At 45.0% G+C, this 26,474-nt stretch overlaps 2 protein-coding genes across 4 annotated transcripts; one reads left to right on the top strand and one right to left on the bottom strand.

Annotated features, from left to right (window-relative positions):
* Positions 1 to 229: 229 nt before the first annotated feature.
* On the bottom strand, positions 230 to 24,505 carry LRWD1 (leucine rich repeats and WD repeat domain containing 1). Of its 3 annotated transcripts, XM_084650946.1 has the most exons (17): positions 24,370 to 24,505; positions 23,640 to 23,760; positions 19,432 to 19,578; positions 16,163 to 16,397; positions 15,223 to 15,342; positions 13,769 to 13,921; positions 12,370 to 12,513; positions 10,734 to 11,057; positions 8,585 to 8,711; positions 8,094 to 8,203; positions 7,392 to 7,599; positions 4,776 to 4,848; positions 4,543 to 4,683; positions 3,176 to 3,273; positions 2,181 to 2,342; positions 1,387 to 1,511; positions 230 to 609 (listed from the first exon to the last, which is right to left on the bottom strand). In XM_084650946.1, exons 3-17 carry the CDS (start codon positions 19,509 to 19,511, stop codon positions 469 to 471), a joined length of 2,241 nt encoding a protein of 746 aa, XP_084507072.1. In that variant the 5' UTR covers positions 19,512 to 19,578; positions 23,640 to 23,760; positions 24,370 to 24,505; the 3' UTR covers positions 230 to 468. The 3 variants fall into 3 exon arrangements, with proteins under 3 accessions (XP_084507072.1, XP_084507073.1, XP_084507071.1); XM_084650947.1 differs by lacking the exons at positions 23,640 to 23,760; positions 24,370 to 24,505 and adding an exon at positions 22,820 to 22,947; XM_084650945.1 differs by lacking the exons at positions 23,640 to 23,760; positions 24,370 to 24,505 and adding an exon at positions 21,126 to 21,163.
* On the top strand, positions 22,906 to 25,923 carry ALKBH4 (alkB homolog 4, lysine demethylase). The gene is made up of 3 exons (XM_084650956.1): positions 22,906 to 23,041; positions 24,349 to 24,546; positions 25,176 to 25,923. The coding sequence occupies exons 1-3, from the start codon at positions 22,931 to 22,933 to the stop codon at positions 25,848 to 25,850; spliced, it is 984 nt and encodes a 327-aa protein (XP_084507082.1). The 5' UTR covers positions 22,906 to 22,930; the 3' UTR covers positions 25,851 to 25,923.
* The last annotated feature ends 551 nt before the right edge of the window (positions 25,924 to 26,474 follow it).

Raw genomic sequence — 26,474 nt, 5'->3', positions numbered from 1 at the left:
ACAATCTATCATTTACTGTCACACAGAGTCCCTATGAAACTTAACAGCTGGGTAGTTCTCCACTTTATTTTGGAGCATGTTAAAGTGACTGCTTTTTCACCATGCAGTATTGGGCTTAGTAGCTGTACTTCCAGAACAAGATTAATAATATTCTTGTACCACTGCTGACCTCCCTACATCTGTAGCAGCATTCCCTCCCATCCCCAGAAGTCATCTCTTCACTACCAAGTTAACAGGTATTACGTTTTATTAAGTATCATTTCTATAAAACAAATACACAAAATTGTGAAAACTCACAGTAAAAGAAAGTGGGTATTGTCAATGACAGGATGTGGGCCAAGTCCCTTTGCGTTCTCTCTTGCATGATAAGGGCTGGTTTAGAAAACTTCATGGTTACTCTTGGAAACAATCACTAATACTGCACTATTTCAAAACATCACAGGAATGAAGTTTTCCATAAAGAACAAGCTATGTTTTCTTCCATACAGCTGCTATATTTACGCCAGTTAAAGCAATAAGGTAAGTAAAAGTAGGGTCTGTCACCACATTGTTTATTAAGACTTCAGTCAGCAGCTCCCCATTTGCTCGAAGCTCTGGCCACTCAAGAATCTAGCAAGAGAACAGATTTAGCTCAGAAAAGCTTATACAAAGTAAGTCTTGGTTGGGGTTTACCTCTGTTTAGAAAGGAAAGGTAACGTACAGTCTGTGCAAAGCCCAAGTCTTCACTGGGGGAGGGTATAAAAGAAGTCAAACTTTATATAATCTTACCACAACTGGTTAGGGTTGTGGAGTAGTTATTGGCTAACAGCATGCAACATCAGTAGCCTAGAAGAGTCACCTACAAAAACTACATGCTGACAATTAGGGCCTCAGTCATTGGGAGTATACAACTCTGATCTAGGACAGTAAATCCTTCATACAGTATTATTAGGCAATTGGAGATGTTTATCCACGCAGATTTTCAAGAAAAAATTAGATGGTTGCCTCTCAAGTTAGCTAAAATCTCTCTTCTTCCAACAGCTTTAGGGTTAAACCAATGTGTACCAAAACCTGAGTTAAGACAGTAAGTAATGCAGAGAGAGCCCTGTTAGAGAACAGCTGTTTGTGGGGGGGTCATCTAGTTTTCAGAGCTGGTGGTGAAAAAACTAACAATTTGCACTGAAAGGCTTCTCACCTGCTATCCAACTGCACCAAGAGCTTGGAAAAAGCAGATTTGGTTCCCTGCTAACTCTTAGAATCAAATTGAATTTTAAAAGAGCCATCTGAGATATTTAAGGTGCTGTTTAGCATATGGAAGTAACAACTTTAAGTAATTTGTCTTATGCCTCCTGTTTGCACAGCCTCACTGAGGGGGAATATAGTTCAATATAAAAGGCCAAGGCCTACCTGTGTGGGAGCTATTCTGTTCTCTGAGCGTTTTCCCTTGGAGGCCCTCCAGGCTGAAGAGTGCTTGCTGAGATTGTACATCCACACACTTCCCTTTTCATCGCCACAGAACACATACTCTGCTGCTGCAAGAGCAAAGGAACCAGTGCAGGGTTGAGATTTCTGATGGCCAAGACCAAAAACTTCTAACCCCTCTGCTGATGGCACAGAGCCCAGTATAATGTCACCTTCCAGATGAAATGTATCCCATTCTTAATTAAGTAAACCAGCCTTACAAAATTCAACTCTAATCATTTGTTGTATCATACTAAGGAGGTGCTGAGTGGACTTTGGGCTCAAGCTGGTGTGTTTTTATGTCTATTTTGGCTGAAATAAAGTCGTTAACATTAGTCTTGCATTGCTAGTGTCCTCAGTTGGGTGCCTCCAGCAGACAGCTCTTTCTCCTTTCAAAGTGCTGCACTAGGAGGGGAAAGTATGTGGATTATTTTAAGATTCAGGTTCCTCCCAGAAATTTGTCACTATTAAGAGTGCTGGGGGGAAATTCTACCACCAGTTTGAAATGCAGCACAAATTCTAATATGCCGCCCACCTGTGAGCACCCCTCTGAGGTAGATATTTACAGAGGCAGCAAGGTGGGATATAAAATCCTTACCCTGCCCAAGGAATCAGGTAAGTAAAGCAGAAATGGCAAGATCTATTAAAAGAACAACTTGTACCTTTCACGTCCTTCCCCAATAGTAGCTTCTTGAGTCCAGTCCAGCCTTCTGCATTGTTAGCTATAAGAGTGGGCTTACCTGGACAGGTGCTGAGAGTAAGGTAGGGCAGGTCTGTTGTTGACCACTCCAGTTCCGCTAGAATAAGTGCAGGTCGTGTTCTCTGACAGGATTTCCCCTGTGCCTCAAATGACTGGCTCCAGCTCCATAAGTATATAGACCCTGTCTTAGAACTCTTAGAAACTGGAGGGGAGAGAGAACAAACTGAATATTTTAGGACATTCATTCCTAATACGCTGACACATTTATTTCAAAACACTCAGCCCTCTTTAAATACTGCCTTTCTGACAGTAACATGCTCACCATTAGTGGTGATAGCTGAGGGACCTTTCTAGCCACACTTGCCTTAAGCAGATTGATAGTGTGAGGCTAAAGGAAGAATTAAACTTGATTTCCCACCCCAGAGTAGTTTAAAGCAGCACCCAAGGACTCTGGAGTTAGTGGGGCCTGGGATGCTGCTGGCTACTATAAAGGATTGTCTACACTGAGAAGTTAGTGCACAGCAAGGTAGGGTGTGAATTTATTGCTCTAACTCCCTGTATGGACAATCTTACTGTGCACTAAAAGTGCCCCAGGCCGCATAGCTTTAAAATGCACAGTTACTTAGTGTGTGGTAAGTTCACACCCCAGCTTACTGTGCGCAAACGTCCCTGTGTGGACAGGCTCATAGAGCCAAACCCTGCCACATTTCAGGGTGGGAGTTAGGGTCCTTGAACCAAGAAAGCATTTTCTCCAGTTCCATTCAACACACAAAGCAAGTACAAGCCATCTGCCTGGAATGACTAGAGGGGGAAAAGCTCCTCCTTATATTAGGAATATAACATTTCACAGTATGTAGTTCCAGCCCAAACATCATAAAACCTGCTAAAATGTTCACAGCCACAGCTGTGGTACACAATTAAAGTTGTTTCAGTCTTCCTGAGACCAGGTGAGCATGACTTACTTCCTACACCCCACGTAACTGTTTATGGCAATCTGCCTCCAACTAAGAGGCAACTATCCGAGTTCATACCTACCCACAACATCCTTGTTCAAAAAGGCCAATCCATCCACTCTGTGGGAAGCTGTCTCTTCTCCCTCATCATTAGGGAACTGGAACGCCACTTCAAAAGGCCTGATGAAAAATTGGAAGTTAAACAGTGGTCAGCTACCGAATGAACAAACATCATCTCCAAGCGACCTGTTAAACTAGTCAGTGATGGAAATATAGTCTGTCATCAAGCCCTTCTCGGTGCCTAGGCAGGATCATTCCCTAATGCTAGCTAGTTTTAGATGTGCCAAGAAATAGGCTTCCTGTTATGCTGTGATAATCAGGTGCTGACACTCCAGGGAGAACAGAAGGTTTTAAACGCCCAACAATGAGCAGCTGAAGCGACTGATGGCATACTGTATTATTGTACTATCAAAGTGTCTTGAGTAAGGTCTTTTATGAAAGCCCGTAATGTGCAGAACTTGATGGTTTTTACGAGAGACGTATACATACCTGCACTACACTGTCAGCTACATCTCCCAAGCCAGGTATTTTCAAGAAACTGGCTCCAAGTAATGACCCACTGTCCAGTCAGGAAGAGACAACGGGTGAAGCATTCGAGTTAATGGAAAGCCATCCAGCCAACCCAGCTGTCAAGTTTACATGCTGAGTAAACATGAGTCATCCTGGACTAAGGGGAGGGGAGTCTTTTAAAAGTAAACTTGTTTCTGAGGGTTTTTTTAAATCTGGAAACTGAGGGACAGCCTTGAGGCAGGAAGCTGTCTGTGAAACCTGGATCCCCCTAGAGCTACGGGGTACTGGGGGAACCTGTTCAAAGGCAAAACATAAATTGTTTTAGGAAAGGGACATTATTTAACGTGGAAGTGGAAAGCCTGAGGTTAAGTCTTTGTTATTTGTCTCTGTTTGCTTTCCCTTAACTATTTCATCTCTAAATCTGTGGTTTTTCTAGTAAATGAACTTTTTGTCTATTTTTATCCCAAACAGGTCTCTGTTGTGCTAGGAATGTGGGTGCCAAAGTGAATTGATAACGGGGCTGGTTTCATGCCTTTGGAGTGACAAACCAGAGGGGAGCACTTCGAGTGTCTGGTAGTTAGGGAGGGCAGATCTGGGAAGACTCAGGGCTGTTGGTGTCACCCTCTGAAGAGTAACTAGCCTGGTGAGAGCCAGGTGAAACCTTGTGCTTTGGGGCTTCAGGGATCTGAGCATCATACATGCTAAATAACTACTCTCTATACCTCTTGCTGGGGTCCACCATCTTGTAAGAGCTGGGGAATTATATCCACAGATTAATAGGTTTTCCTCATCTCAGCCTTCTATAATCAAAATCCCAAAGCCCTCAGAACACTTATGGTTGTGGAAAGTGAATGTGTGTCCCAGGCCCATGGTTCTTACCTGCTCTTCTGTGGCTTGTCCAGTCTAATATCCCAAGCAAAGCAACCTTCTTCACAACCAGCCAGGAGGAACTGATCTGGGCAGGATGGGACCAGGGCAATCCGTAATGGAATAGAGGCAACTTCCAGCACCATTAGTTGGCTGGCAAATAAAACAGACATTTAGTCCAACTTCCTGTAACAGTTGCTTCTCGGGAGAATTTAACTGAGTGCAGCTTGTTTCTGAACACTTACCTTGCTTTGAAGTTGTAGTCACAATCCGGAACCCCAATATCCCAGAGGCCAATTCTTTTGTCATAAGATGCAGCTGTGGGGGACAAAAAATGGTACCAGGTAGTTACAGACCATTACTTGCCATCTTTTCTTTTTGCTCCACTTAAAAATTCCCCCTGGATCACATGCCATGACATTGCACGGCTGTGTCATGCGTGAGGCCATTAACACAGTATCAGCCATATGGGCTTTGGTCCAGCTAACAAAGCAGTCAAGCCATTAAAAACATATGGTTTGGAATATTTTTTTAAACTTGGGAAAGGAAAACCCTCTCGTGTGTGAATTTACTGCTGGTGAAGAGTGCTAGCTCTGGGGCCCTTCATCCACAGCGCAAGCTTCCCCCATACCAAATCTGTCTTCTCAAGGGAGCACGTCGAAGGGTGAAAGGGAAGTTTGTTTTCCAGGCCAATTAGTGCCAGTTCCAGGCAGTGTTGTTTTGGTTACTTGTCCCAATGGATTGCGACCCACCAGTTCATTCCACATAGGTTATTAATCGTTATAGAACCTCCCACTGTGGACGCTAGGCACCAAGTACAAAAGATTTTAAAATCTTCTTTGGCACTGAGAGCTACGTGGTACATTTCCAATAGATTATTCAGAAAATAACTCAGACCCCAGCCAAATGACTGCCCTCAAACTGCCACTACCTGGCCACCAGACAGTCCTTTAGGGAACAACTGTTAACCCCTGCAAAAAACCCCCCCATAACTCTACAAACTAAAATGGCCCTTCCTCCATTCCATGTCCCTATGGTCCAACTCAGAACAATTCTCCAGGTGAAAGTCCCCCTCAGGTACCCTATCTGATTATCATTCTCAGCTATCTACTGAGCTGGCTAGGCTCTTGTTTTTAAATTCTTGAGCGTACTTTTGAGACATGTCCATTAGTTTTGGATGCTTCCAGAAGTTGGGCACCCAGAACTGGAGGATTCCAATGTTAGCGGATGCTTCTGAAAGTTTAGGCCTTCATGATTCACGTGGCACTGACAGAAGGTATGGAATGCGAAAAAAAGAAGGGTTGATTTAGGTGGTGATTGATCCTGCTTTGAGTAGGGGGTGGGACTAGATGACCTCCTGAGGTCCCTTCCAACCCTGATATTCTAGGATTCATTACTGGACAGACAATACAACGGTAACTTGTAACCCAATGGTTATTACTGGCTGCTCACTGAGCACCACTCTCTCTACCCAGGCAAAACTCTCCTCAATGTCAGGATCTGACCCTGAATAAAGTCATTTGTAAGAGTGAGTAAAATCAGAGGTCACTAAACTTATTTAACAAGTAAAGGCACAAACGTCATTGATCTGAAGAAATCAAGCAGCCCAGGGTAAGCGCACTCATTTGACATGGGGACTGAGTCACAACTTCTGACCCACAAGATGCAGCCTGGTCTGACCCTCCTTACTCCTTGGCATGGAAATGGTTGGGGTTTTATGTGGTCTCTGTGTGATGGCCGGCCTCACGGGCAAGACACTGTGGACCTCTAGAGCCAAAAGCCAGAGCTGCTACCACTGGAGCGAAAGTCTCAAGGCTCTATAGCTGAAGGCTGTAACAACTCATGTCAAGGTTCCTTCCCCACGCTGAACTCTAGAGTACAGATGTGGAGACCTGCATGAAAGACCCCCTAAGCTTATTCTTACCAGCTTAGGTTAAAAAATTCCCCAAGGTACAAACTTTGCCTTGTCCTTGAACCCTATGCTGCCACCACCAAGCGTGTTAAACAAAGAACAGGCAAAGAGCCCACTTGGAGACGTTTTCCCCCAAAATATCCCCCCAAACCCTACACCCCCTTTCCTGGGGAAGGCTTGATAAAAATCCTCACCAATTTGTACAGGTGAACACAGACCCAAACCCTTGGATCTTAAGAACAATGAAAAATCTATCAGGTTCTTTAATTCAGAAGAATTAAAAAAAAGGTAAAAGAATCACCTCTGTAAAATCAGGATGGTAAATACCCTACAGGGTAATCAGATTCAAAACATAGAGAATCCCTCTAGGCAAAACCTTAAGTTACAAAAACAGGAATATACATTCCATCCAGCACAGCTTATTTACCAGCCATTAAACAAAAGGAAATCTAACGTATTTCTAGCTAGATTACTTACTAACTAACAGAACTTCTGAGACTGCATTTCTGATCTGTTCCTGGCAAAAGCATCACGTAGACAGACAGACCCTTTGCCGCCTCCCCCCCCCCGCTCCCGATTTGAAAGTTTCTTGTCTCCTCATTGGTCATTTTGGTCAGGTGCCAGCGAGGTTATCTTAGCTTCTTAACCCTTTACAGGTGAAAGGGTTTTGCCTCTGGCCAGGAGGGATTTTATAGCACTGTATCCGGAAAGGTGGTTACCCTTCCCTTTATTTTTATGACAACTCATATCCTCTGTGGCTAGACACTGAGGGGAAACTTGTACCACACACCTCAGTGAGGTACATGTGCTCCATGTGCGTTTCAACACTCCTCCACATCAATTCCTACCTACCAATACCTGCTCCAACACTAATGACCACAAAATGCTTCTTTATTTGGAAGCAAGGCCTTTTCCCGGCTACTAGAGAAATCCAGAACTGGAGACTTACTAAAGAGGTGTGTCTCACAGGTTGGGCTGAAGCAGGCTGTAGCAATAGGCTTTTTGTGAGCCTTTATCTCTCCGTAGCAGAAATCAGCCGATACATGAATCAGCTTTACAATTCCTCTTCTTCCGGCTGCGGCCAGGATATTATGTTTTTTTTTCCGACCGTCATTAGTTACCATGGTCAGAGTTGTCCATGCAACGGTGAAGAACTCCTAGGACAGAGAGAGGTGAGAATTTGTGAAACTAACACAGGAAGATGGCTGTGAGGTCACAGATTAGATAGCAATCTAGGGAACTAGTGAGAAGCCGCATTTTGAAATGACATAAATATTCAATCAGGGGCCATACATGTCAGACCAAACTTAAAGGGAAGAAACAAACTGCAAAAGCAGGGCATGGATCCTTCTACGCTGTGAAGCAGATTCAGCAGCCTACAAGTGGGGTCGCTAAGTTTTAGCCCGTATTATTATTTTCCGGATCCTCAAATGACATTTTCCATCTGTACCCATCATTTTAAAACCTGTCACAACATAAGAACGGCCAGACTGGGTCAGACCAAAGGTCCATCCAGTCCAGTATCCTGTCTGCCGACAGTGGCCAATGCCAGATGCCCCAGAGGGAGTGAACCTCACAAGTGATGATCTAGTGATCTCTCTCCTGTCCACCCTTCTAACAGGCTGTTTTAACACTGTACTCACGCTCCTACCTCCGCAGGCACTTTATACTTTTTCAGCACTATTCCAGTCTCGCAGTCGATAAGACAAACAGATTCCCCTCCACAAGTGGCCATAGTTCTGGAGGTGCTCACTACAGGGTCTGAAAGATGAAAAGAACTGGTAAGAAATGCCGGGGCTTGTAGTTAGATCTCTGCTGATTATACTAATCATAATCACCTCTCTGTTACCCCAGGCTCCCACTGTCTGTGCGGTACTGGAACTATCCTGTGGCCTGGCATCTCTAGGGAGGTTAACTTGACGCAAAATTCACACACACAAACTAGAAAAGAATCCTCATTTATTTTATAGTCAAAAATATAAGTAGGTAGCAGTGGAAACTACTGCTTGAAAGTGGAGGGGTCTAACACATGAGTCAGTTGGGCATCATACCCACCAGACCCTTCGCCAAAGGGTTTGTGGAGTCATTCTGTGAAGCTGGCCAACTGCAAAGTGCTCTCCAGGTGCCTTCGAACAAACTCACCTTTCCTTGTCCCAGAATCCAATGGCGGCTCGAAGGCACAGGACCAGAGCTGCGTTTTAAAATCCTCCCGGCTGTTGCCTTTACTGTGACACTGAAGAAAGTGCAATGGCTCCAAACTGATAACTTCCTGCAATAAACCTTGCAGTTAGAAAACATGAGCGGGTAACAGGAATAGAAGATCAGAAGCCTTCTACTCCAAGGGCTTGTTTAAACAGGACACCAGTGACTAGATCAAGAGGCAGATGGATCTTAGGTGTTTACATAGCCCTAGTAACTGCAGCTAGGAGTTGAAATACAGTGTAAAAAAAAGGGCAGAATACTTTCTATAAAAGGGATCGGCTCTTTCATACATAGGTCTCAGCTGCTTGTACTGGTGTGTTATACACCTAGTCAGCATCTCAACCTTTGGGAGGTCTGCACCAGATTCTGAAGAGGATCAGACTAGAGGCTGCATTCTATCCCCCTCCTGTGGGGTGTCCCATGGCCTCCGACCCAGTGCTAACCCTCTTTCTCACCGGGCTTCTCTACTTTCCAAATCCTTAACAGTGTCTGGACATGAAGTGTTCCAGGCAGCAAGGCATTCCCTTAGGTAGCCTGGCTATAGTCTATTAGGGTTTTGAAGACAAGGGCTCCGATGTTGCACTATATCCAAGTTGGGCGGAAAGGTGACTTTATGCCACAATTATGCTCCCCTGATCCTGGGACTGGCTGAGAAATGGGCCAGTTCCTGCTGTATGTTAGAGCAGTTTCAGGGCTGCTTTAATTTATTTCCAGATGTTTATGGCACCAAGGGGTTGCTCTGCTAGGCAGGGATCAGTGGGGCACAGACACAATCCAGCTTTGCCTCCTTCCTCCCAGGGAGGCTTCCTACACCAGGAAGAGGGGTTGCATCAGAACACCCCATAGTGAGAGAGTCCTCCCTTGTTCAGCTAAGCCAGCACAGCTCGCTGCAGCTGCTTGCTGGTGCTTCAGTGCAAGGGGAGACTGAAGTAACACGAAGCAGTGGGCAGTGTCCTCTGTACACGAACTATCCAAAAACCATTTAGCATTCTTCAAGCAAGGCTCTGCCTCACAAAATGCTTTTCGCTCATTTACGTGACAAATCCACCAACTCTACGGTAACTTTAGAAAAAGAAATTCCAACAAGCTGGTGACTTTACACAGCTGGCACTGGGATTTCTTCCCCCTTGCTGCCTTTCCTCCACATGCCTGGGAGCCGAGCACATACACTGATCCCAAATCTGGAATGAATCAGTGTCACAGATTCATAGAGTCTAAGGCCAGAAGGGACCAGCAGATCATCTAGTCTGACCGCGGCTATAACACAGACCATTACATTTTACCCCATATTGAGCCCAATAACTTGAGTTAAACCAAAGCAGTTCAACTGATTAAGTGGGATATACCCAAATGATCCCAGCACCATGCTGCAGAGGAAGGTGAAAAAACCAAGCTCCGTGCCCATCTGGCAGGGTAGATAAAATCAATTATTAAAAAAAAAAAAAAGATTTTTTAAAATTTAAATGCAATCCAGATTTTTTTTTTTAATAAACTTCTTTAAAATTAAATTTGAAATTGACAATCTATGTTAAGGCCTAAAATTATAATCTATTAAAATAATTTAAATACAAAAATTAGTATTTGCTGCCAAATTTTAAAGAAATTCACACCCCTGAACAGGCTAAAATAGCTAAAAAGTACAAATGCAAAACACAGTTACAACAGATGATTTAAACCAAGGTTTCCTGCCTGCCAATTTAAATGAGGGTTAAAATTGCAACCCCCCCTTGCAATCTGACCAGGGGGAAAATCCCTTCCCAGCCCCAAATCTGGTGATCAGTTTGACTCTGAACATGTGAGCAAGGCACAGCAGCCAAGCATCTAGGAAAGAGGATTTTCTGTACCACCTCAGAGCGTTGGGCCACCCCATCCAGTGTCCCATCTCCAGCTGTGGCCAAACCCTCATGCTCCAGAGAAAAGCAATCCCCACCCCCGAATACATACGCTCAACTGTGCACCAGGGAAAGCTGCGTGAGTTGTTAAGATGCCTTGAAAGAGCAGAACCTTCCCATCCCCCTATCTGAATGTGGATCCTCTCTGTATGCCCAAGAGGCCAAAAACCAACCCCAAAGGAGAATGATCAATGTACCTTGTCTTCCAGGTTCTTGACAGGGGTTATGGTCAGAACCCTTTTGTCCTGATCCTGGCTTTTCTGCTCCTCCGTCAACTGGCTAGATCTTCTGTGGCTTTGTCCTTTCGGAGGCTGTTCTCCGTTCCTGTGAGTCTCTTCGGCCACCTTTGCCTGTTGGTTCGATGCTCTTGGTCTATCAGGAGTTGGGTCATCCTGTGAATGGCTGGACTTTCTGGGACTAAGCACTACTTCCTCATCAGTGTTATACTGGGACCGTGGCCTTTTGCTCGCAGATCCCGCTGTTGAGTGATTCCCTCTTCTCTTGCTGTGGATTAATGTGACCTACAAGACACACTGGCAATGTATTGGGTTGTTTCCTTCCCCAGCCAGCATGCAGACAGCTTGTAATTCAGAGAAAGTCTTTACCCCAAAACTGATTCCCTTAAATGCCCATAGAGACTGGGCTCCTAAATCAGACAGATCCACATCTGAACAGCTCGTACAGGCCAGCAAGCTACAGATGACCAACGAACAGCATACGGAAAGGGCCTGATTCTCCTCTCACTTGCTTCACCTGTGTCACTCTGCTGACTCCAAGGGAGTCACTTTGGATTCACACGAAGATAAGGAACAGGAGAATTGTGCCTACAGAGCTTAACGCCAAGTCAAAGAAGCCAAGTGCAGTGATGGGGCAGCCCCAAAACAACCCCAACATCTTGGGCATGTGCCACCTTAGTTAATTTCATTAAAAATATCTTTTCCCCAAGGAACAGTGGAACAAGCAGGACATTATCCAGCCAATATTCTGGCTCTCCTATGAAAGTCAGAGTCTTGTGATCTAGGATACTAACCCTACCTTCACATTCCTGGGAAAGCTTAAAGCTGGCACCAGATGAAGGTGCGACTACTTGCAAGGTTTTTTAAGAAGAGGCGCTGCCTGAGTTACAGAAAGGTAAGTTCTGTATGCAACTGATGAGTATTGTTGAATTTGTAAGAAAAGCAATTAAAAAAAAAGTTAACAAAACCAACCCCTGACCTCACAGTTTCAATTAGGATTTCTGAAAGCCAGCATGCAGCTGCTGCATATCATCCCAGAGGTGGCTGCATTTCAGTGGTGGGTGAAGCAATCCCTGTATTCACGGAGAGGCAGCCAGGAGACCTGGATTCTACTCCTGTTTCTGCCACTGACCTGCTGTGCCTCTATTCCCCCTTTGTTTAGGTTGTAAGCTCTTCGGAGCATGGACAGTCTCTCACTATATACATATACATCACCAATCCCGAAGGGGCCTTGATCTCAGGCTGGAGCCTTTAAGGCACTACCCGAATACAAATAATTAACAGCAGCAGCATTAATTTTGTAGAGGACTTTAAGATCCTTCTGGATGAAAGTAAAAACTTAGATGGAATGAGCTGTCTTTACTTTCCTGATGAAGTTACAACTGGATCTGCTAAGATCTCCTGGCTGGGGAATCCTTAGTAGAGAAATATACTACTTCCATGCAGGTTTGCTAGAGCAAGATCATAACGCTGACCTCAATGCAATGTGTAAAACCTAACTGGAAGCAGTTGTGCATGGACCCTACTCTTTAATGCAGTATTCTTTTTAAAAAACCAAGAAGGTCTGATCTAGAAGAATCCCCTGGAGAATCCTTACCTGCGCAATATCATCGTCTCCCACCTCTCTGGGGTTTTCTGTCGTCTCCTCATCATCCTCCTCCATCCTTTCTTGTGTTTCAGGATGTGTGTTCTCTTCCTGTCCCTGCATGGATGCCAGCAACTCCTCCGCAATCATTTTCACCTAGCATTGCAAGGACATTTTTAAAAGGCATCACTTAATGGAGGACAAAGAACAAGAACATCCTGACTCAACTATGCAACTACACTTTGTAAGAGGGGAGGATGTTTTTGCTTCCGTTAGATATTTTGTGTGCACTTACTAGCTGGTGGAAGGACCCTGGGCTGACAGGCGGGGAGACTCAAGCCCTCTCTTTAGTCACAGAATTTGTCCAGGATGGGAAGCAGCAGTGCAAGATGCACCATGCTGCCACCCTCCTGTGCCTCATTCCTGATCTGGAGGGACCACTGCTAGGAGGTTGGAATTTAGCCTCATTCAGTGTATGGCCTCTCTGCTGAGGCTGCTAGAAACCAGGGTCAAAGACAGCTCTTTTCAGAGTCAGAGAAAGGAGCAGGTGCTTGGCAATACAGTGAGCCCGGAAGAAATACTGGTGACACAATGAAAAGATAGCCAATTGAAACCAGTTATTAGCCAAAGACCAGTGCATCGAAGCAACAATTCAACTCATTGACCAAGTGGAGCCCCTGGATACCGTGAATGGCAAGTGACAGATACTGGTGACCTGGGAGATCAAAGTGCGCAGGCAGAAATGAGAGATTAGGGTGAATTTTTCTGCATCAGCACAGCAGAGTTCTGCAACATATGGTGAAATACAAGCCTGTTTGATTGCAATCTTAACCTCCACATAGGACTTCTGCCTATACTGGTTTTGTTTTACTGGGTATGTCTGTGCCACGTGGACCAGGCACCCCACTCTGTTACTGATGCCAATGGGGTCATCTGAGGAAGGAATGCAAAAGCAATAAAGCTAGACAAAGAACAGACGGAAGTCCAGGGCACATGCAGATAAAATACTCAAACAAAAGGGTATATTTTCCTCCGGCGATAATGCACACAGCTGCCATTAGCTTTAATGGGAGCTGTGCAAAATGAGCAGTGACTACACAGTGGTTGCCATTAAAATCATTTGCCACTTGCAAGGACTACCGTATTTCTAATACTTAATTACTATGAGTACCTTAACTACTGGTGAGTAGAAAACAAAGACAGTAAAGACCATCACTCCATCCGGAATGGAATTTATTGCTGGCTCTTGTATAACAGCCACAGCTAATTAGCAAAGAAAACCAAAAACTGATACTGTCATTTGCAGGAGCCCCCCTTACCGGAAATCTTTAGAGCAGTTTAACCTTATGGGTCCACAAAACAAAGCTGCCGAATCCTGGCGTCAGGCAGCTCAGAAAGATCAGACACTTACCCTCCATCGGGTAAATTCACCGAGGGAGCTGGGTCCATATATGACGTGGGTTTGTGCAGACTTCAGAAACTTTTTCCTGATGAACATCACATGCTCGGCTGAATACTTCTCAGGGAGTTGGCTTCGGAAGTGCCTCTCCCAGTGAGCTGTGACCTAGGCAGAGAGATCTGGTTCACTGAACTGGATGCTTCATGGAAATCAGAAGGCTCCCTACTAAAACTGCTCCAGAAATGGCCAGACACTGTTCTGTTTGAAATTTACGTGATCAGGTGCTTGTATACGATCTCAGCTCATTTGGGAAGGGGAGGAGGATTTGTTAACACATTTTGCATTTGTGTTTTAACTTTAAAGAACACGTTATGTGTTAAAAAGAGGCACCCTGGAAGCATCTGCAAATAAATTATATATTTACATAGTATCTTTACTCATGGGACACTTGTATTTTTAGGTCTGATTGTGTAAGCAAATAGTTTTTAAGTGAGGTGACACAAGACCAATCACACTACTGAAAGGGGTACATTAGTCTGGAAAGACTGAGAACCACATACTTACGGGTTGTTGCAGTAAGCCCAGAAAAGCTGAAGGCCCCTGACACACATCTCAGCCAATCCCATTTACTACGGGCTGCAAGGGTATCTAATGTAGGGCTATCAAATCCCCCCTGCACAAAGGGGAATTCCAGGTGGGAAGATCTGTCAGGTTTGCAGCCCTTATACACCAGCAGAGCTGCTATACAGGTGTTGCTGAGAATCCCAGCATCAGGGGCCATGTCTTGTAGTGCTGAGCATGCTGGTTTAAACTGGGGGCAGTGGATGGTCACAAAGGCTGGGTGGAGCGAGTGTAAGGAGATTAACGAAAACTAGGAGAGCAATCATGAATTGGTTTCAAAGAACAGGAGGCCAGTGAAGAGGACTCTGAAGTATTTACAAGGACTGTTCACACTCCAGATGAAACTGTGCTATCGTATTTAAACACGCTTGCTGCCAGCATAGTTTCAATGGCAAAGTGGACGACAGGGTCTGAGATGTTAACCTCATTATTGCATTGTATCTACTGTAGAGCCTCCGAGTTACGAACTGACCAGTCAACCACACATCTCATTTGTAACCGTAAGTATGCAATCAGGCAGCAGCAGAAACCCCCAAAAAAGCAAATACAGTACTGTGTTAAATGTAAAATACTAAAACAATAAAGGGAAAGTTAAAAAAAAAAAAAGATTTGACAAAGTGCTTGTTTCATTTAAATTAAGATGGTTAAAAGCAGAATTGTCTTCTGCATAGTTAAGTTTCAAACCAATATTAAGTCAATGTTCAGTTGTAAACTTTTGAAAGAACTAAAACGTTTTGTTGAGAGTTACGAACAACCTACATTCCCGAGACACTTGTAACTCTGAGGTTCTACTGTAAGTCTAAGCTATTTCTTAGGCATGCATGTGGAAACATTACACATCTTACCTTGTTGGTCAGCTCTCGGCTGTTGACAACTCTCACATGATTAGCTAATTTGGTTACATCCTTGCCATTGAGTAGCCGAAGATTTTGTAAAAGAAACATGACCTTATAGTCATCATTGGTCTAGAAAACAGATAGAAGTTTGAGTTATGGTAACACGTGTATGATATTTCCTTGAACAAATAATCAGTTTGTTTTTAAATTACAAATCCACTAGGAGGGAATTGAATACATTTATTCCACAATGGGCACTTAAAATAATTTAGCACCGTACAAGACTTCCCGATCAAATATACTCCATTTACAAGTACAAGTTTTTTCCTGATTGCCAGCCCTGCAAACTCAACCTGGGGTCTGAAAGTCAAGTCAGGCTCCTTCCTGTTCATACATCACCAGGACTAAAATCTCTGCCAGTAGCTACACCAGAGAGTTGTGCAGGTAGGATAGCTGGCAGAATTTGCTTCGGTATGTAGAACTCAGTTAACTCTTCTGTTGATGACCTCCCTTGCTCTCCCACAGCTGTAGCAAGTCTGCGGTGTTATGTGGAGTACAAAGTAGCAAAAGGGCTTTTGTGGTCCCCAAGATCCCTTTCACACCTAGCACTTCCAATGCGCTTTCCATCTTCAAAGCGTTGCACAGAGCAGTGATGTTAGAGCACCCTGAACAAGCAGCCCTAGGTGGGAAGTTTCCTGTAGCTGGCCTAATGACTAGAGCACTGGTCTGGGACACGAGAGACCTGGCTCTGCCACTGGCATGCTGGATGACCCTGGGCCCTCTGTGTGCATCAGTTTCCTCGTCTGTACAATAGAGATAATGCTACTGGACCTCCTTTGTAAAGCACTTTGAGATCTACTGTTCAAGAGTGCTATATAAGGTACTATTATTATTTACGTTCCAGTCAATAAACTGCTGATCACATAAGGATGGAAACTGTATCACTCACTGTCAGGTAGACATTGTTTTCATAGTTTAGCTCCTCCAGCAGCGGGAACTGCTTCAGGACAGTCACATCTTCCAGTTGGTTGTTACTGCAGTTTAGGACACGCAGGTCTGGCAGGCTTAGATTAGCAGGTAGTTTGTCCAACAGATTATCAGAGAGATCAAGATTTTGCAGATGTCTCAGACGGGAAAACAACCGTGGGTCCAAGTCTCCGGTCTTTAACTGCAGCTTGGATAAGCTGAAACAAAACAAAAACAAAACATGCTGTCTCCGGTTCCCCAAAGGTAAGGGCAAAGGTGGACACATCTGACTTTTAATGGACATCAAGTTTCATTCTGCTGCACTTCTCACTCAGGCAAAACTTGCTGAGTAAGTGTCGCTGACCCTACATTAACTTTTGAATGTAGTGCTGCATGTTTCAAGCACAAATCTGAAGGCGGCAAGGAGAGAGTTGTTAAGCGTAACCACAAGTGTGGTGGGTGAACAGTAACCATTGCTAACACCTACAGGCAAAACCTGCACCTGTTACTTACTGAGAAAACACAACCATTTGTGACACTCCCAATTCACTGAAAATAAACAGTGGAATGACTGTATCTTAATTGCCAGGCCATGCAGTCAGTGGCTCACTACAAAACAAGTTATTGTTCCTATGAAAACTATTCCCTATCCTATTGTGATAACAATTATAACTAGCCATTTTGATGCATCTCTGTTGCTGAATTCTTTGAGTTCACATCTTTCAGAGTCCACACTTGACTTCCGGAACACTATTTCCAAAAGAGAAATAACATAGCCGAGTTATTTTCTCATCAGACTGTCTCTCTTGTATCCATTTACATCACATACATGACGGCCAGACGCACAGGATACACTATATAATTCATGCACCTCAAAGCACTTCCCTCTCTAACCACTAAATCATCTTGCCTAGGATCAGCCCCTGAGCAGTTTTCAAACAACTGACTAACTTTCAGAAAAATAAATGATGTTTTACTTTCAATAAATAAAATAAAATAAAGCAAACAAATAAATAAAAGCATGCTGTAAAAGGATTCCAATGTGGAATTCCACCTACAAGCCCTAGAACAAACAGAAGTTTAAGGAAGTTGTGACCAATTGGTCCTAAAAAAAAAAACAACCAGGTGATTCATCCCATTGGAGAAATGGGAAATTCTCTTTCTAAGGTGACAGAGGACCTTTACCACCTGACATATCATGAGAATTGAGGTCAGACTGGTCTGGTTAAACCTTTACATTACAGTCCAGATTCTGATCCCCTTACTCACAGCAAGTAGCACCTTACTCCTTGAGTGGTTCCCATAAAAGACAATGGAGGAAAGTGCTATTTAATGTAAGGAGATCAGAAGTCAGCCCTCCTTAAACAGTTCTCCAGTAAAATACATGGCATATGCAGAATTGATATGGTGGCAAAGATCTTGCAACTGCAGATAATATGACTATCTTATTCTTGCCTATTCAACCCTACAGTGCTGATAAAGCCCTGGTACCTATCACACTATCAAGTATTCCATATTTTATAACATATGTGTGTTATTTCTAGGGCTGTCAATTAATCGCAGTTAGCTCACGTGATTAACTCAAAAATATTAATTGTGATTAATTGCACAGTTAAACAATAGAATACCAATTGGAATTTATTAAATATTTTGGATCTTTTTCTACATTGTAACTGAAATCAAAGCATATATTATTCTTGATTACAAATATTTCTACTGTGAAAGATAAAAGAAATAGTCTTTTTCAATTCACCTCATACAAGTACTGTAGTGCAATCTCTGTGTCGTGAAAGTGCAACTTACAAACGTAGACCTTTTTTGTTACATAACTTCACTCAAAAACAAAACAATGTAAAACTTCAGAGCCTACAAGTCCACTCAGTCCTACTTCTTGTTCAGACAATCGCTAAGACAAACAAATTTGTTTACATTTACAAGAGATAATGCTGCCCTCTTCTTATTTACAATGTCACCAGAAAGTGAGAACAGGAATTTGCACGGCACTTTTGTAGCCGGCATTGTAAACTATTTACGTGCCAGATATGCTAAACATTCGTATGCGCCTTCATGCTTCAGCAACCATTCCAGAAGACATGTTTCCATGCTGATGGCGCTTGTTAAAAGAATAATGCATTAATTAAGTTTGTGACTGAACTCCTTGGGGGAGAGTTTTATGTTCCCTGCTCTGATTTACACACATTTTGCCGTATATTTCATGTTATAGCCGTCTCGGATGATGATCCAGCACATGTTGTTCATTTTAAGAACATTTTCACTGCAGATTTGACAAAAAGCAAAGAATGTACCAACGTGAGATTTTGAAAGATAGCTACAGCGCTCGACCCAAGGTTTAAGAATCTGAAGCGCCTTCCAAACTCTGAGAGGGACGAGGTGTGGAGCAGGCTTTCAAAAGTCTTAAAAGAGCAACACTCCAGTGAGCAAACTACAGAGCCTGAACCAACAAAAAAGAAAATCAACCTTCTGCCGGTGGCATCTGACTCAGATGATGAAAATGAACATGAGTTGGTCCGCACTGCTTTGGATTGTTATTGATCAGAACCTGTCATCAGCATGGACATACGTCCGCTGGAATGGTGGTTGAAACATGAAGGGTCTTATTAATCTTTAGTGCATCTGGCACGTAAATATCTTGCAACGCTGGCTACAACAGTGCCATGAGAACGCCTGTTCTCATTTTCAAGTGGCATTGTAAACAAGAAGCGGGCAGCATTATCTCCTGCAAATGTAAACAAACTTGTTTGTCTGAGTGATTGTCTGAACAAGAAATAAGACTGAGTGGACTTGCAGGCTCTAAAGTTTTACATTGTTTTATTTTTGAATGCAGTTATTTTCTGTACATAATTCTAAATTTGCAAGTTCAATTTTCATGATAAAGAGACAGCACTAAAGTACTAGTATTAGGTGAATTGAAAAATACTAATTTTTTTTGTTTTTTTACATTGCAAATACTTGTAATAAAAAATAAATATAAAGTGAGCACTGTACCTTTTGTATTCTGTTTTGTAATTGTAATCAATGTACTTGAAAATGTAGAAAACATCCAAAAATATTTAAATAAATGGTATGCTATTATTGTTTAACAGTGCGATTAATCATGATTAATTTTTTTAATCGCTTGACAGCCCTAGTTATTTTATATTCCAATAACACTATTTAAAGAAGGAAAAAAAGGGGGGGTATAGCCCAGGTTGGATTCAACTGGAATTTGACTACAGTCTGGTTTGCACTTACTTCAAAGTCTCAATCTTTCGTAGCCTAGTAGATCTTGGAACCGCTCTTTCCAAAAGAAGCTCTGTAGTAACTTTTGACATTTTTAATTTCCGCCCCTTTCCTGGAAGCACAAAGCCGTCAGCCGTAGACTGTCTTCTTGGAACCTTCCTGGTGAAAGAAACAGGAATTAGGGGGAATCCTTTAAAACTGTGTCCCAGAAAGAAAAAAAAGTTATGGTGCAACTACCCCATTGATAAAGCTGACATCACTGGGTGATATTAGTAACCCAGCCTTGCAAAACAACCAATTTCCACTTCACCTGCCCTGACTGCAATAATGATAATAAAAACACTAGTGATATTTTACTCACCCATTAAAAGAAGTCACTCATTACAGGCGAGTTGTACCCTAGATTGTAAGCTGTTTGGTGCAGGGACCACATTTTAGTTCTGTGTTTGTACAGCACCAAGCACAAAAGGGCCCAGTCCATGACTAGGACTCTTAGACGCTACCGCAATGCAAATAATAAACAATACCTGCCTACTGCAAGGTTTCTTCCTCTGACGCAAGTGTTACTGCCCACTGGATAAGATACTGGACTACAGAGACCACTAGCTGGATCCAGTCTGGCAATTCCTGAATTCCTAAAATTTTGCAAACCTGGACTAACTAGCTGATTCCCCTATCCAAAGGGAGAGAAGGTACAAATGATAATGTCCATCACCTTTGATGGGCACTGATTTCTCACAGGGGAAAGAAATGTTAATAGCAATATTGTAGGTTATTAGGAAACACATTGCTGTGGAAAGGGGAAATGACACATATTCTGTTATTTAAAAATACTATGTCCAGTGCCAGAACAGCCTTATGGAACTGCTGTTGGGGATACTGGGCCTTGGTTTAGCTTTCTTTCCAGCCCTAGTCCTAAAGGGAGTACAAAAAAAGCTATTAGGCCATGATCATGACCTGCCTTCTAGTCCCATTGTTGGAACAGAGATTAGGCTGCAAGTTGATAAGAGTATGTGGGCCCTGAGCAGTCACTTGTCTTGCTAAAGAAGACTTGCTACAGTCAGCTGTAAGGTCTGTTTGGGACCAACACTGTTGCATTGTTTCTTTTGTTTAAATAAAGGCTTTGCAGGCTCAACAGTAGGGAGACTCTCATTTCAAATAATAATTTTCCCATTTTATCCAAGAATTAAAAGCATTAAACCTGACAATTTCATCAGTGACCATTTATGGCCTGATCCAGCAAGCTGCAGAATCCCCTTCATCTCCCAGGGCAGTCAGTGGGAGTTGAGTTCCAGGATCAGACCCCTACATACTGATATATTCAAGCCTCCCATAAACCCCCACATCAATTATAAGAGTCCAAACAGTTACGAGCTAAAATCAGTGCAGGCACAGCTGAGTTATGAGCCATGTCACCATGTTAGAAACTCTGCTGATGTCTCAGACACAGCTGTGTCACACCATCATGGGCCACATTATGGGTGACACTGGGGCCATACCATGGACCATCTCACATATAGGGGCTCTGTCACCACTGAGTTACAGAGCAGATTATAGTGACTGTATTACAGACTTTGCCATCACATTACAGGCCACGTCACAGCTATGTTTCACACAGCCACGTTCTGGACTAGCACCCACTCAGGGACACATCCTTGGCCTGTTCTGGCGCAAAGGTGCCAACACTATGTCATGACTCAAATCACCATGTTCTAGGCCAGTTCTGCATCAGAGCTGTGTCACTGTGTAATGGACTGCATTGCTGTGTTCCAAATTGCTTCTGGATCAGAACAGCGATAAGGGCTGCATCACCAAATTCTCCTCCAGTCCTGGCTCAGCAACACATCACCGTTATGGATTAGGTCACTACACTATCACAGTATCGCCGTGTCCACATTGCCATATTCTGGCTCAAGGTTGTGTTGCCACATTATGGGCCATGTGGCTATGACCATGTCACGGTGTTCTGGTCCGGTTTTGGCTTAGGGTTGCTTTGCCACGTTACAGGCTGCCTGGCCATGACTGTTGCTGTGTTCTGGTCTGGTTCTGGCTCAGGGCTGTATTGCGTTAGTATGTTACAGGCCACGTCTGAGTGGCTGTGTTGCCATGTTATGGGTTGCATGGCTGTGACCAAGTAACTGCATACTGGTCCAGTTCCAACAAGGTTTGTGTTGCCATGTTGTTGATCATGTTGCTGTGACCTAGTTGGGGTGTTCCGGTTCAGTTCTAGCACAGGGTTGCGTTGCCGTGCTATGGGTTGTATGGCTATGTTCCAATCCAGGTCTGGATCCGGATTGCGTTGCCATGTTAAGGTTCATGTGGTTGTGGCTGAGCCACCGTTTCAATCCAGTTCTGGCATAGGGTTGTGTTGCCATGTCACGCAGCTGTGACCGGGTCGCCGTGGTCTGGTCTGGCCCAGTTCCAGCGTGGGATTGTGCTGTTATGTTATGGGTCATGTGGCTGTGACCCCGTCACCCTGCCCAGGTCAGTTCCAACTCAGGATTACATTGCTGTGTTTTGTCATGTTGCTGTGTCCTGGTCCAGCTCCAAAGAGATGTGGCATTGCCATGTTCTGGGCCATATGGCCGTGTCTGAATCGGCACGTTCTGGTCCAGTTCCGGTGCCGTGTTCTGAGACGGACCGCTGAGTCCGGATCGCTGTGATCTGCTCCAGTTGCAGAGCGGGGCACGTCACCACATTATGTGTTAACACGGCTGTGACTGTGTTGTGTTCTGGTCCAGCCCAGTTCCCGGGTGGGTCTGGGGGTGCAGAGCCTCCATGGGCATGTCCCCATGTACCAGCTCAGTCCTGACTCAGAGCCCTGCCCGAAGCATGGAGGGCTGCCAAAAACCCCATGTTCTAGGCCGGCCCAGGCTCACAGCCCTACCTGCGATGTGGGGGGGACGGGAAGGGGGAGAGCCCCCGTGTCCCGGGCCAGGCCTGCGATGTTGGGATGGGGTCAACCCCCCCCCCCAATGTCTCATGCCAACCCTGCCTGCGTGTTGGGGGTGGGGATGGGGGTCAACCCCCCGCCCCCGTGTGCCAGGCCGGCCCTGGCTCCGGGCCAGGCCTGCGATGTTGCGGGGAGGGAGCCCCCGTGTCCCAGGCCGGCCCTGCCCGAGCTGGAGTTGGGCAGAGCCGGGCCCTGGCCCCAGGCGCCGAGCGGCGGCTGAGGCCGGAAATGGGGGAGGACTACAACTCCCAGCACCCCCCGCGGCCGAGCGTGGTCCGCTAGCTTGGCCGGCGGTCCCGGAGACTGCTGGGAAAGCGAGTTCCGCGTAGGGGCGGACGGAGCGGCTCTGGGCCTGCCGGAGCCGGGCCGGGGAGCCCTGGTGTCCCTCCCCCCGCCGCGGGTCCCCTCCCCCCGTCCGCCCGCCCCGCCGCCCCGCCACTCGCTCACCTGCCGCCGGGGCCGCGCGCGGGCCGCGCTGGGCCCTGCCGCCGCTGCGGAGCCGGGAGCGCAGAGCCCGGCGGGCGGCGATCGGGGGCCGGGCGGAGCCTGCCCCGCGGGATGGAGGCGCGGGGAGGCGGCGGCGGCGGCGCGGGGCCCGCCTGCGGCTGCAAGGGGATCCGCTCCTGCCTGCTCTGCGAGGGGCCCGCGCTGGCCGCTCCGCCCCCGCAGGTAGCGGGGGGAGGGGCCGGGAGGGGGCAGCGGGGGGGACAGAGGGGCGCTGGTGGGGGGGCAGGGAGGGATGGGGCAGAATGGGGGGGAGACAATGGAAGGGGCAAGGGCAGAATGGGGGGGTAGTGGGGTGTAGTAGGGTGACCAGATGTCCCCATTTTATATATTTGGGGATTATCTTATATAGACTCCTAGTGCCCCCCCCCCCCCACACACACACTTCACACTTGCTGTCTGGTCACCCCACCGTGTGGACAGGCCCAGAGATTGCCTTCTTGCAGCCTCGTGGAGCCCAAGGCCTCTTGCCCCCTTGCTGCCCCAGGGGAACAGAGAGCAGCAGAGGGGTCTGTTGTCTGCCTCCCCCTACCTGGAAGGGTTTTGCATTCCCCCCCTTCCTTAGAGGGAGAGGCTAAGGGGTGCGTAGGGGAGTATCTGTTAAATCAGCAGCTTCCAGTCCCCTGCCCTCCTCTGCTCCTACCGGTAGAGGAAACCGCACAAGAACAGCCCCTGCCCTTGGCATTTCCAGGGCATAGGGTGATGGTATTGGAGATAGCTTCAGGCAACACCCAGGCCTGGGGAGCATGACATTGATCTCTACCTGATTAGGAGTGATACTAAGGAGCTTCAGAGGGCATCTCCTCTAGCCAGAGCAGTCCATGTTGCTTCAACTTAGAGAGGGGGCACCGTCAAGCCTGACCTGGATCACTTCCTGTTTAGGCCTGTGTCAAATGGATCGAAAAAGACTTGTTAGTCATACAATTGGAGCACCCCGGTTGACCAACCCACACCCAGGAGTCAGTTGCTTACATCTCACCTAGAGGCAGAAAAGACATACAAAATAGTTATTAGGGTAGCCCAGTGGCTAGTGCACTGGACAGTGGATCCATTTTTAAAGCATAGGATTCTGTTCCTTGAACCAGCAGCATTGGTAGAGGTGCCTCTGGTTTTGTAGGGAATCCAGCACTCTTTGCCCCAGTGAAGTTGGTTGCAACCTGGAGCACTGAGGGATGGGAGAGAGGCAATAATCCCTCAAATATACGGTGTGTTTTAAGAATGCACAAGAAAGCTTGTTATTTTTCCTCCAGTGATGTCTTGTACTATAGATGTCACTGTTAAAGAAAGACAGCACTTATTAACCTGCATTGCAAAGATGCAACTATAAAAGGAGGGAGACATTTTTCATGAAGACAAACAGTATAACTGGTTAACTCTACCGCAGTCTTATGCGTACATTACCTGTTGCAATGCTATAACAACAGACATCATGGCAGTGTCTTACTGTGCTGTGTCCTTTTTTATTTCCGCAGGAAAAGGGTAACTTCACTTACTGTCCAGCAGCAGGTTTAGCTGTAGGAAATGAATGCTCAGAGTTTGCTGGCTGGGCATTTCCATTTCCAGGAGTATTCTTGCTGGAGGAGTTTATAAATCAAGACGAGGAATCTGAGATGGTTCAGCTGATGGATCAAGATGACTGGAAACTATCGCAGTCTGGCCGAAGGAAGCAGGTCCGATTCCAGAAATATGCTTATTTCTAACTCCCTCTGGGGAAGGAGATTATTTCTTCAGTTAATAAAAATCATGCTTTAGGTTTAATGTTTTCATTAAATTGATTCTTTCTGAAATAACAAAAACATAATTGTATTTGAAATTAGCCAGGATGGGCAGGGGTGGTGTCCCTAGCCTCTGTTTGCCAGAAGCAGGGAATGGGCGACAGGGGATGGATCACTTAATGATTCCCTGTTCTGGTCATTTCCTCTGGGGCATCTAGCACTGGCCACTGTCAGAAGACAGGATACTGGGCTAGATGGACCTTTGGTCTGACCCAGTATGGCCGTTCTTATGTTCTCTCAAGAGTGCATTTGTGATTGTTATAATGAATCACACTTGATAGTGCACATTCAAATACAACCTCATATCACATCAGTGTCCATAAACAGGAAAACCGAATACAAGATTATATGACTTTCATGGGGTCATATTATCAGAATATGACTTGCACCAGTAAGTTACTGGTAAAGATGGGAATAGAACCCAAGAGACCCAGGGCTTCTCAGTTTGTCCAGAGGGTAGTGCCTCCCTAGAAAAGCATGCCCAAGATTTTTATTTAACATCATCTGGTTTTCCTTTTCAACAGGACTATGGGCCCAAAGTGAACTTTAAGAAAAAGAAGCTGAAAGCTGGTGGTTTCATTGGCTTGCCCAGTTTTAGCCAGGAGATTGTGCAGCGAATGAAAGCTCATTCTATGCTAGAGGATTTCTTTCCTGTTGAGCAATGTAACCTGGACTATCTACCTGAAAGAGGTTCTGCCATTGACCCACACTTTGATGACTGGTGGCTTTGGGGGGAGCGACTGGTTAGTTTAAACGTGCTCTCAAAAACTGTGTTGTCCATGTCTTGTGATTCAGAAGAGAGTCTCCAGTTATTTGCCACTCACAGTCAGGGAAGTGGGGCATCAAATCACTCTGCCTCACCTCAAGCTTCTCAGAACCATAAATCAAACAACCTTTCTCCCACATCAGCATGTGAAAATTTGGACAGTTGGGATATTGACCACTCATCTCCCGCAAGACTTATTCCATACAAAGAAGTTACTGTAGACATTCTCTTACCTAGGAGATCCCTGATTGTGCTGTATGGAGATGCACGCTATAAGTGGAAACACGCAATTTACCGCAAGCACATTGAGCATCGCCGGATCTGTGTGACCTTCAGGGAGCTGTCTGCAGAGTTCACTTTGGGAGGAAAGCAGGAAAAACTGGGTAAAGAGCTCCTGGAAATAGCCCTGACATTTCAAGGAAAACCAGTGTGAACATCAGAGGGAGAAAACTGGAATTATGAGTTGTTTGGATATTTGAAAATTAAAGTAAAAATTTTGAAATTTATCTCTGTCTTATTTGGAGATTGTTTAAGGGCCATTCTCGGACCAAATTATACAAAATATAAAAGCTAGATCTCATGGAAATGTTACAACATTGCAGCAGATTGAAGGTGCTTGGTTGTTTTTAAAATAAGCCTTCCCTGGCAGTATCACAATCCAAAACATTGTAGTGTTAGCTGCTGGATGAAAATCAGAAACTGGCTATTGTACTTTTGTCCTTACTGTAATTTACTGCAAAGACGTGAACAAACCACTTTAAAATAATCACTTGAAGCTAAGGTGTAAATCAGGAAGGAAACTTGGTTTGTAAGTGACTTTCAATTTGACAGTCTGTATAGTCTAAACATTATTGTAAGTTGATTTATGTTTATTTTGATGTTTCAAATTACTGCAAGCAGAAAAGCTTTAAGCTTTTTTGATCATTTTAGTGCCTTGACTTTTCTTTAGGGCTCTATTTTAAGAATGCAGGTGCTCTGCCTAAACTAATAGTGAATGAAAAATAAATGTCCCTTCCTATGGGACAGAATGTTTCACACTATCATTCTAGGAACCAGT

Source organism: Lepidochelys olivacea, assembly GCF_965140295.1.
Source record: "Lepidochelys olivacea isolate rLepOli2 genome assembly, chromosome: 17".
Classification (NCBI taxonomy): domain Eukaryota; kingdom Metazoa; phylum Chordata; order Testudines; family Cheloniidae; genus Lepidochelys; species Lepidochelys olivacea.
The sequence above is the reverse complement of the archived record's forward strand: the minus strand, read 5'-3'. Positions and strand labels throughout refer to the sequence as shown.